Source organism: Urocampus carinirostris, chromosome 15 (genome assembly GCF_059441175.1).
Source record: "Urocampus carinirostris isolate Australia breed hairy pipefish chromosome 15, RoL_Ucar_1.0, whole genome shotgun sequence".
Lineage (NCBI taxonomy): Eukaryota > Metazoa > Chordata > Actinopteri > Syngnathiformes > Syngnathidae > Urocampus > Urocampus carinirostris.
This window is the reverse complement of record NC_142363.1, coordinates 21464353-21476547: the sequence shown is the minus strand read 5'-3', so window position 1 is coordinate 21476547 and position 12195 is coordinate 21464353. Positions and strand designations below refer to the sequence as shown.

Below are 12195 nucleotides of genomic sequence, written 5' to 3'. Positions count from 1 at the left end.
TTGTGTCAAGCCCAGCTGCATGCAACCCACACAAAAGTACTACAAGTATTAAGTATATTTGGGATAAACCAAATAAATATTTACAAGGCCATCAAAGGCCAAAATTAAGGTAATTCTTTCTAAAGGGAAAAAAAAACTGCTGACGTTGTTTAAATTCCAAACATAATCAGTCAGTCTGCCAGTGGGCTGGGAATTTAGATTAAACACAACCAAATCCAGAACGAAAGAACAAGGTCAATCCTCTGGATCATCCAACCACCATCTGTGTGCTGTCCCGGTTATTGGGCTGGTTTACACCATGAATTAATCCCACCTTGGGTCTCATATAACACAAAATCTGGAAAAGCATGCGAGTCTGTTGTATAATAAGGTGCTAAATTTGGTGGAGAAATTGTATTTACCCAGGGTAAGAGTAGCAGGCATGCCGGTTATGTTAAGCCATTGTAGCGTGTCGCGCCTTACTCTCTGCTCCTACACTATTAATTAGCATCAGCGAAAAATGACCGGAATAACAGACATGGGGACTTGAGACTTAGTGACTTGGACTCGAGTCGACTCGAGTCGCTGTTTTTATGACTTGTGACTTGACTTGGACTTGGCAATCTAAGACTCGGGACTTGACTTGTGACTTGACTTGCCCAAGAAAAAAATACTTGGGACTTACTTGGGACTTGAAGGTGAAGACTTGAGACTTACTTGAGACTTGCACATGTGTGACTTGGTCCCATGTCTGCGGAATAATAAGCCACAACCTGGACTAATTGGTGCGATTCTGAAATACATTTTGAGAGAGAAAAGTGCTTCTCAAAAATAATATATGGGACTTCCTCAGAAAAGTAGAATACTGTATTGTAATAAAGTTCTTAATTTTAGCTAGTGCAATAAAAAATGCCATACGTTCTGGATACATTACAAATCAACTGAAATATTGCAAGTTTTATTGTTTTAATGTTGGCAATTATAGCTAAAACTCAAATATCCTATCTCAAGGCTTTAAGCCCAAATCAGAATATCAATATAATAAAAGGCTTTCAATATTTAGGATGATGTTTGGATCCAGCACACCAGGCCCTCCTGTCCAGAGGGCACCAGCAGGAAGAATAGCTGAATGATTTCCACACCTCGTCCTCATTAAAAACCCAGTTTTTAACAACTGTGACGACAGCAGAAGCTGTCAGGTTGTTGCTTTCCATGTTTTGATGTTCCTGCCTGCACTTGGTCCCTGATCCATTGATGCCCATCCTTACCAGACTCAGGACTTCCTGATCCTTTCCAGCTATAAGGTTTGTCCTGACTGTATTTTTTGTTTATAATTTCCTCCATTCCCATGTGTGGAGTGCTTTTTGTTCATCCCTTTGTCCCCCAATAAACTAGACGCTCAGATGTGTGTTTCTGCCTTTATAGAATTTAACAGATGATTTGTAGAATGTATTTATGTGTTTTCATTGCATTACAGAAAATAAAGAAATGCATCACAAAATTTGAATTCCCCTAAACATTCGTGAAGAGATTTTAATTTTATGTTTTACTGTAGAGAACCACAAGCAATGTATATCTCAGTGTCAGTGTAAGACACTGTGCTCTTGCAAGCAGTGACAACATTAATCACATCTGACTTGACTGCTGAAACATCCATGTTCACCCTCCCCCTATTTCCGGAATATATTTTTTTTCTCCTCTATGCGAAAGCCGTAACAGATTCGTCGTTACACGGTACTAGCTGAATATTGATTTCCATGCGCTCCTTTTTGTGCTATAAATAAAAAGCTTTTGTTTGTTTTTATGCACGCTGCCCTATTTCTCCTTCTGTTGATCTTTTCAAAGTAAGAGCAAGTCAAGCCTTAAATCATCATATCCCAAAATAAACCACAGTGGAAACCATTCATCTCCTCTTCTGCGGCCTAGAAACACATTTCATCCTGCTGGTTACCAGAGGAACAGTTTCAGCAGGTAAGGCAGTTCCCTGGATGTGACATGCAATTTTAATCTTACAGTTCAAATTGCATTTAAGAATAACAAATCAATAACATATTCATTTTTTCCTCCAGAATTCTTCAATTAGGAAAACAACAGAAAAAGACGTGGTAGATATCTGTGATGGCAATATTTATTCATTAAAGGCGAATTGAGCGATGAAGGAAAATCTGTAATTCAGTGTTGCTGGTTATTATCTGAGTAATTTGCGTGTCAATCAGTCAGCAAGTGAGAAAATGGCTGCACCTTGAGATAGCTAGAAAAACAGAGTATTTTTTTTTTACTTCTTTTTCATTGCCCTATCATTACAAGTCTCCAGCACTACCCTAGTAAATATTTTTCACTATTTACCCTCATAGTCTTTATCATATTTTTCTGATTTAAGACTTTATTACCCGTTTATCCTGAAGTGCCATGTCTCATTTCTTTTTGAAAAATATTCACAACGTGTTATCAATGAAAATAGAGAGAATTCAATTCTTCTTATATAATATTATAAAGAACACAAATACTAACCTTAATGAAGAAGTTACAGCAGTGTCGGCACATAAAAGACATTTTTATAAGAAGTTTGAGCTCAAAAATAATAATAAAAAAAAAATACTTATACAATTCTAACACTTCAAGATACGGATTCTTCTGAATGTCCCGCGCTTTACCAAACCTTCCTCACACAGTGCACTCAAACACAATTTTGGCTTATACTGCCACCTGCAGGACAGATACTGAACTGCTGCAACACTTTTTAATATGGTTACTGACATTATTTTATTTATTTAAAATTTTTAAATCCCAGTAAAGCTAGCAAGGGGTATTAAAAACAACAAACTCAATAATTGAAAAAGGAAAGAAAGAGAATGAATGGGGAAAAAAGTTCTCTCTATGTATCAATTTTTTTTTTTTTGTGTCTGATCAGAGTGTCCGACGATAAACAAAAAAATCTTTCATTTATTAATGTGAATTTTTAAAAGCAATACGTTCATTTCATTTTTTCTGATAGACCAGATCAAGACTGGAGAAGACTATACAGTATTTTGTTTTGTTTTGTTTTAAAACAAAACTTGCCTTTAAGAATGTTCGTCAGGAATATTACTAATGAGATTTCTTAATTTCCTCGTGCTGAGGTTTTTGAGTTTTTCCTTGCCCTCGTGTAGGTCTTAGATTAAGGGACGGTGTCATATTTGTCTGTGGTTTGCAATAATCTTTGGTCTGTGCAGCTCTTTGAGACTCCTTGTGATTAAGGGCTATACAAATAGACATGACTTGACTTGACTGAAGAAGAAATGTGTTGGAAATAGAAAAAACGACAACAATAGAAAAATTCAAAACAAGAGTCGAACCCAAAATGCTGTTCAGCAACCAAAAATGCTAAAAAGATAACAGACCATAAAAAACAACAAATATCTGAAGCCACTGCCTAAAAAAAGCCATATAAAAGCCTTTTTTAAAAAAAACAACAACAGAAAAGTGATTAATCCGTAAAAGTACAGCCTTGAAAATGTGTTTGTTTTGTGTTTGCCATCCTAAGGAGCCAGATTTAGAAATATATATTTCCCTATTCTTTTTTCAGTTTTCAAGCATTTTTGAAACAGCACCAGGGAGCCACTAGGGCAACACTAAAGAGCCACATGTATCTCTAGAGACGCAGGTTGCAGACCACCAAAATAAACCCAAAGGTTTTTTTTTTGAATTCCCAAATGATTATTGTTAGTTAGTTAATCTCCCAGTCAAAGCACAAAGAGATTAACTTCTATAACTATTTCTCCATTTGGCTGCTCTTTGCCAGGATTCAAACTTTCTGCATCCAGTCAGCGGAGACACACACAAAAATTGCAAAGAATTTAAGACATCTTTTCTCACATTTGTCTTAATTAAATAGCATAAGAGCTTCCAAGTTATATGCATCCATCATCCTCCCTTTCCCCTGACATTAACAGTGTGTAAAGAACAAGTTTGGGATAAGTGGGAAGTCAATTTCATCTCCTTTTGAAAAATGCCTCCATATAAGGATCCAAACCAAACATGTGGAATACTTGCTGGGTGCAGTGTCCTAAGACTTGTTGCCCAGTGGGGAGCTGTGCCCGAAACAGAACGGGCTCCAAAGTAAACCCCAATGAGTCCTAAGACCTCCTCTCTTCTTCAAATAGTCTGTAATAGAACCCTAAACGGAATATCTAATGTTAACTTACCCAGTGGAAGCCCTTCACAGTCAGACATGGCTGCAAACGGCACCTCCGGTGACTGTTGTGGCCTTTAACTTTTATTATCCCTGTCAGCTATCAAACTGTGTCTCTCACTTTCTGCAAGATATTTCTAACTATACTTCAGCCCCCTCCCTCTACTTCATTTCTTTTTTGGCTCATGGCACATTATCAACAGTGGCCTTGGCTCATGTCAATCAAATAACCCATTGCACCCTATTGGGTAGTAAATGTGTAACAAGCAGCCCCTCCCTCAGGATACTGTTTCCCTTAGATAAGGCAGGCCTGTCATGCTTTCACTTTTATCAGTCCAAATAAATGTAAAATTTACTGAACAACTCCCTCATTAGACTTTAGGACTATCAATGTGGCTCTTTTTGTTTCAAATTTGACAGTTTAATCAAAAACCTGATATAACTACTTTACAAAGCCCAAGTTGTAGTAACTATAATTTCCAGTGAGAGGCGCTATAACCTAATAGACATAGTGGCTTCAGATTTCTTAGTTGTCTTAAAACAGGGGACACCCACCTTTCTTTAGCTGAAGGATAATTTGTTACTGATTACCAGTTTGATGAAATAACAAGTTATCATGTTAAATATCATGTTAAATATTATGTTTTGTGTGTCTGTGTGTATGTGTGTGTGTTAGGCAGGGGGGTGCGCGTCCACACCTGTCTGTTTGTCCACCCAAGAAAGATATGACCACCACCTCTCACAGGCAGTCAGGTAGGTTACCCTAGATGTGAAAAATGCTAATGAAAAGCGGACCAACCACAATTGATTTTGTTGACTCCGCTTTTCTACCTACTAAAAAGAGTAAGATGATAAATGAACAGCTGCTTTTCAAATTCCAGTCTGCTGTTTTCTTTTGCTTTTTTCCTTAGATTCTTTGCAACTTGAGGTTAATCTTTTCCAAACAATATATTTGTAGACAACAACGTATTTGGGCTGTTCATACCCCCACTTCAGCATTTTAGTCTTCATCTAGACCAGGGGCCACATATTACAACAAAAAATCATGTGTGCCAGACTAGTAGATTTAAGAGAGAAATTAAAAAAAAAGGGAGAAAAGGGAGGGTAGGAAAGAGTGAGATAAAAAGGGAGAGAGAACAAGGAAGACAGAGTAAGAGAGATGGTAAGAGAAACAGAAAAAGGGTGAAATAGTGAGACAAATAGAGGAGAGAGAGAGACAGAGAGACAGAGAGAGAGAGAGAGAAAGAGAGAGAGAGAGGGGGGGAGGTGAAAAAAGACAAAAAAAGAAGACAAAAAAAAAAGAAATAAAGAGAGAAATAAAGTGAGAAAGATCAGAAGAATGAGAGAAGTGTAGGTGTGTAATGGCGGGAAAATAGGTTTGGCTGTGTTCCAACCCAAACAGTAAATGTATGGCCCAATCAAAAAGCCAACTTTTACATGATTTTGTCGACTTTTCATGTTATGAACACTTGTAAGTTCAAAAGAGACTTACCGTACATAAAGGAGTAGAAGTATTCTAAAACATCTCATTTAATGGTTCTTGCTTTGCTCAGCTTGTCACTTGACTGAGAGGATTATAGCTAGGGAAAGAAAAGTGCAGCATGTGACTGGAGAGGGGTCAGATGGTAAACATGTTCCAGGAAAAACGCAGTGTCGCGGAGGTTAAGTCTTAAGTGCCGTACACAATGCTAATCTGGAGCAACCACACCAGGGAAGAAGAAGTGGAGGAGGCGGCTATTGTGTGTGCACCAGATCTGCCCCCACCTCCCTCCAACCCCGAGTTTAGATGTAACACAGCACCCCAGTGCCGTTTGATCTTCTACTCTTGTTTGCAGAAGAGCTAGAGGGTCTTTTCCAAACATAACCCCAACCTTCACCCTGTCAGGACCTCTCGACCTCGCTTGCCAAGGCAAACACACAGTCTGCATGTGTGTGTCTATTTGATGCATTCATTTGACCCAGGTAATAATTAATCACTTCAAACATGTTCAATCGCAAATATAATATTCATGGAAACCAGTAGAATAAAACACAGAATAATCAGGAAATATAATACTGTATTTTTATTTATGTATTGCATATGTGTCTTCAAGAAAGGGGTCTCCAAACTTTTTCGGGCCGTATTGGTTCGAAAGAAATAGCACATAGAGTCCAGGTCGGAGGAAATAAAATAGTTGATTGATTGATTTAATATTTTGTCTGTACCTGTAAAGAGTTTTAAATGTGATGCCTGAGCAATACATGAGGAAAATAGATAACTTAAGCCGGTCAATTTCTTCACGTTTGCATTTACATGTACAAGTTGTGTTTCGTTTATTTTATTCAATCAAAACTGTTGAAATTTCCTGACATTGTATCATATCAAACAGCAACTATCATGTATAAGGCAAAAAACAGGTTATCACCACAAAATATTAAGAACATATTTAGAAATCGGGAGGGTGGCTATGAGTTAAGAGGGAGAAATAACTTCGAAAATTTAATTGTAAGAACCACATTGAAAGGTTTCTGTATTTCTGTCAAACTTTGGAACAATTTATGAGAGTACCTGAAGCAAATTAAAAATATCAGTTTAAGAAAACAGGAATTGATTCATGTGTGTGCGTATATATATATATATATAGATAGAGAGATAGAGAGAGAGAGGCAGCATGGCGGCGCAGTGGTTAGCGCATGTGCGGCACAGTTCATGTCTTGGGAACCTCCTGTTTGGGTTCAAATCCAGCTCCAGACTTCCTGTGCGGAGTTTGTATGTTCTCCCCGTGCTTGCGTGGGTTTCTTCCGGGCACTCCGGTTTCCTCCCACATTCCAAAAACATGCATGTCAGGTGAATTGGCCGGTCCAAAGTGTCCCTAGGTGTGATTGAGCAAGTGAGTTGTCTGTCCCCGTGTGCCCTGCGATTGGCTGGCAACCAGTTAAGGGTGTCCCCTGCCCGCTGCCCAATGATTGCTGGGATGGGCTCCAGCACCCCTGCGACCCTACTGAGGATAGGCGGTGTAGCTGATGAGATGAGATATATATATAGATATATACATATATATATATATTTATATGTAATATTTATAATACATATATAACATGTGAGTATGTGTATATTTAAATAAGCGTATGTGAATATGTATGCATACTGTATATGTATTTAGCCATGTGAATGTACACATATGGGATTGTATGAGTTTATATACATGTAGGATTGTATATGTTTATATGCATGTATGTCAGTGTATATATGTACATATAGTTATATTTGTTTTATTTAAAGGTGTGAGAACCAATAAGCAATATTCTTCTCACTCCTTTCTGAATATGTCTTGTATTTTCAATTACTTTGTTTTGTGGTTCATGTAGCTTCCTCATTTTTCATTTTTCGATTTTTACATGTTTTCATGTTAGCGCACTACAAATATATTGTTTTTATGGGGGTACACAAGCTAAGAAAGCCAGTTGAGTATTGCCTTGGACAAAGACTTAGATTTTAGTTCAAATAACATCTGTCTCTGTTTGCATACAGCATACTGTATAGTTGGTTGGTTGGTTGGTTGGATCCCTTAATCACTAGGGCTGTAGGGACACCATTTTCTGTAGTGTTTCCTTGGGCAAGTACAGCCTGGTGGTGCCCATACCTCTCCAGACTAAATCAGCGTATACAGGATATAATATACATAGCATTTACATAGCATAGCATATACGGTACACCACATAGTAGATGGAGTGGCGTGTGGCTTCGGCGACATCCGTTGAATATCTAAAAAACTACAGGCAATCGTTTGAATACAAGCGGCTGTCACTCAGCATCGTCCTGTGGGCCGGATTAAATCTGTTGTTGGGCCTTATACGGCCCGTGGGCTGTAGTTTGGTAACCCTTGCTTTAAGAGGAAGGGCTATATTTGATGGAAGCATGCGTGTGTTGTGTTTTTCTCATGAACTGCGGTTGACAGCATCTGTGATGTTCTCGTCCTGCTCATTGTGTTTGTAGTTGGCTCTCCTCCAGCCACTTAATTAAACGGTTGAAGATTCCTGTGGCAACAACAACTCTCCTCTCGCATTTATGAGTGCATCAAAGTACACAGGAAAACCCAGTAAAACTGTTCATAATAGAAATATTTCAGGGTGGATGAGTAAGTCAGATATAACTGCTTTTTCTAGTTGGTGGTAGTTGTGGTGAGGGGAAAGTGTCTGCAACTAAAGCAGTGCAAATTCCTATTTTTTTTTTAATGGCTGTAATTGTGTAACTGAGGCACAGCGTTAATTTGCTCTACTGCTCTAAAAAGTGTAAGCTACAACAGAAAGAGCTTTACGAAATGTCACCTCAAACATTTAAACCACTTTGGCCTGCAAGTGAACTTACTTGAACGATTTAGCTTCTTAATGCGCTCTTGGACGACGTCAGGGTGCAGGCATGTTGACTTTACGCTACTGAGCAGAAAACAGGAAGTGACATAACGGTTCTCTTAAATGTAATTTTCTAAAAACTACGCTTTTCATTTATATTAAACGTTGAATAGAACTTAGAGAGAAACAGAAATTCAAAAAATCGTTGTAAAAACAATTTTTTTGCCACTGATTGTTACCGAAATCAACAGTGCTCTCTAGCGGCGGAGTTCAACTTCAAATACAGTGGAACCTCGGCTCTCGACCATAATCCGTTCCAAGACCCTGTTCGAAAACCGATTTGTTCGATCACCGAAATCATTTTTCCCATTAAAAATAATGTAAATCGTTTTAATCCGTTCCAACACCCTGAATGTTTACCTTGAATGTTTAATGTAAACATAAAGCTAACCCAGGCTAATCGTACTTTCGCGTTATCGTAATCTTCCGTACGAAAGATTGCGCTAACATGAACGTGTAAAAATAAAAAAAAAGGATAAAGAAAAGAATTATGAATAGGATTTCTTACCTTTGTGGTGGTCAGCAGAAGGCGCAGGTGGACGGTGGGGTATTCCCTAGCAAGATCGAACACTCGCACACCTCCCTCATATTTTGCGATTATTTCTTTCTTAAATGCAATAGTTGTACGCACTACTTTTATTTTTTCACCTGTAGCAACTTTGCTGCTTGCACTGACTTTCTTCGGAGGCATAATTAGGGGCTAAAACACTTCGTACACCTATATTAAAAGCGAAAGCAAAACGAAGCACGTCCGCACGCGATAACAGTTGGTCACGAAAAGAGCGTTCTACACCCGTACGCCGCTCAGCATCGCACCCTAGCGTATGCACGCACGCATTACCGGCGTTCGAACTCCGATTTTTTGACCGAACAGCGAAGCAAGAATCTCTCGAAATTTTTGGTCGGACTCCGATTTGTTCGAACTGAGAGGCGTTCGAAAACCGAGGTTCCACTGTAATTTATTGAACCTTTACACACAAACACGTGACCTAACCACATGAGTACACCATGAGGACGGCAGTAAACTGTAGACAACAACAAATGGTAAATGTAAATGATCTGCATTTATATAGCGCTTTTCAAGTCAATGAAGAGCTCCCAAAGCGCTTTACAATGTGCTTCACACTTACCCATTCACACACACACAACAACACAAAGCTATAATATTCAACACCATTGGCAAAGACTTGTCAGATGATTATTGTGCAGCTGTCGTACGAGGTGGCTCACCTTGTCGGAAAACACAAAGCACGCTATTTAGAGAAACTAAGGATATTATTAGCATGGCTAGCTTCCGACCTAGAGTATACAGTCTTCCTGCTGAAATATTCATACATATAGAAGAATCGTCTAGCATGCCCGACTTCAGTCCACACCATCCATTATCTGCACCGCTTATCCTCAGTAGGGTCGCGGGGGTGCTGGAGCCCAGCTCAGCTATATTCGGGCAGTGGGCAGTGGACACCCTGAACTGATTACCAGCCAGTGGCAGGGCACACAGAGACAGACAACTCACTCGCTCATTCACACCTAGGGACAATATGGACCGGCCGATTAACCTGACACGCATGTTTTTGGAATGTGGGAGGAAACCGGAGTGCCTGGAGGAAACCCACGCAAGCACGGGGAGAACATGCAAACTCCACACAGGAAGGTTTGATCTGTGCCGCACAGGCGCTAACCACTGCGCCGTCGTACTCCATCTGCAACACTATATTGTAAATGGAGTATCACCATACACCAGTGCTGATCTAAAAGCTTATGAAAGTCTGGATGCTTACCAGTTCTTTTTAGCAAATTTGGTTACTGGTACACGTTGCTCACTGACAGGGGGAGGCTCCTCATTATTGCAAAGGAAACGTTAGCTGTGTGTGCTAATGTTTTTTATCCCGGATGCCATCAAATCTCAAATCAAATGTTATCAAAAGCTGTTCAAATTGTTTATCACTTGTATTTTAGCTACAGTAGCTACATTACCAGCTCAGTAGCCTAGATGGTAAGGCGCCCGCTTTGAGACTGGGAGGTCGGTGGTTCGCGCCCCGGCCGAGTCATTCCTAAGACTTAAAAAGTGGTCGGCGGCGCCCTCTGTTGGCTGCGGCTGCATCGGCTCGCTACAACGGGTCAGGTGCAATCGACATTTTGTTCTGTGTACATTGTTACACAGAATGACAATACAAGGAAATTATTATTATTATTATTATTGTATGTATTTGGTGTGACTCGTTGTGGCTGATTTCCACTTTGCTGCGGGATTTCCTTCCTTTATGCCTTTTTTTCTTTCTCTCGTCATTTGTTTTTTTTTTTATTAGTATGTTTGTTTATTGCTTTGTTCTTTCTTCTTTTTTTATACTTTCTTTCGTTGTTTCTTTTTTGGATGTTTCTTTATTTGGTTGTTTCTTTCCTTGATTCTTTTTTTTCTTTCTTTAAATTTGTTTTCCTTCTATTTTTTTTCTTTGTTCTATCTTTCCTTCTTTTTTTTCTTTACTCTTTCTCAATCCTTCTTTCTTTTCTTCTTTTTTCAATTCATTTTGTTTCTCCTTTTCTTTCTCTCTCTCTCTCTCTCTCTCTCGCTCTCTCTCTCCAACGTAGCAACCAGCTCATTTTTGTTTCTTGCCCATGGGTCGCCGTATTGTCGTCGTCTAAATAGTTAGCCATCAGGTTAGCCTCTCTCTCTCTCTCTCTCTCTCTCTCTCTCTCTCTCTCTCTCTCTCTCTCTCTCTCTCTCTCTCTCTCTCTCTCTCTGTCTCTCTCTGTCTCTCTCTCTCTTTCTCTTTCTTCCTCTCTCTCTCTCTCTTTCTCTCTCTCTCTCTCCTTTTCTCTCTCTGTTTAGTGTTGTTACAAAAACGAGTCTTACAGATCTTAACATGTTCGTGAAAAACTAGGCCGCCCAGAGGCAACGGGCGCGAAATTGAGTGAAAATTAAGCGTAAAAAGGAGATTGTGAGTAAGTGGCTAAAAACAGTCTTCTCTGTTCGCTCCATTACGTCCAATGACTTGAACAATGTATGTTGAGGAAATGGAGGGGTGGTCATACTCAACTGTAGATTACAAGCTTTTTTAGAGTGAAATGAACCAAAGACTGTTAGCAATGTCTCTCTATTAGCAAGACCTTGAAGTTAAAACATATTCAGTTTTAATTTGACATAAAATTCCACTAAAACAGGCGTGTGTAAAATTTTAAAAGAATGGCATTTAGTGATCCCATTTTACAGGTGATGATAGCCAAAGGCTTTGTCTTTCATCAAACTCGTTTAATAATCTTTGTTAATGACCTCAAAAGCAATAACACTTGCGAACTCGGTACCTAATGAACTCTTAATAGTGTTAAATCTAACAGCCTCTGAATGAATCCGCTAACTGTTTTATGGCGCAGTGGGCAGAACCCTAATTGGGGGCTTGTGGCGGAGATTTCGGTAGAGGCGTTCCTCGCATTTAACAACCTGAACCGAGGGGGACGGGACTGTTGATGCTACACTTCATTGTTCCCAAACACAGACCAAGTACACAAACAATCGCTGCTTTTACAATCGCGGGCGGCCATTAAGTTAATTTGTAGCACTTGGCCATTCCAGACATTCAGGCCACAGCAGATAACAAGTTAGGCGAGCAGACACCAAACAAGTACGGTTTTATAGCTTTGGAGTGCTCTCTGTT

The 12195-nt window shown here is 39.3% G+C and overlaps 1 protein-coding gene across 2 annotated transcripts in view; it reads right to left on the bottom strand.

Moving 5' to 3' along the window:
* eml1 (EMAP like 1) overlaps nucleotides 1–8578 on the bottom strand; it is a 54157-nt gene extending 45579 nt beyond the window's left edge. The window contains exons 1-2 of one of the 2 annotated variants that reach the window (XM_088353954.1): nucleotides 8499–8578; nucleotides 5643–5730 (exon numbers count right to left, since the gene is read on the bottom strand). In XM_088353954.1, the coding sequence (XP_088210080.1) occupies nucleotides 5643–5649 (7 nt within the window). In that variant the 5' untranslated portion in view covers nucleotides 5650–5730; nucleotides 8499–8578. Of the gene's footprint in view, nucleotides 1–4163; nucleotides 4279–5642; nucleotides 5731–8498 lie in introns of those variants that run through there. The other variant, XM_088353952.1, reaches the window with a different exon arrangement.
* Between the last annotated feature and the right edge of the window lie 3617 nt (nucleotides 8579–12195).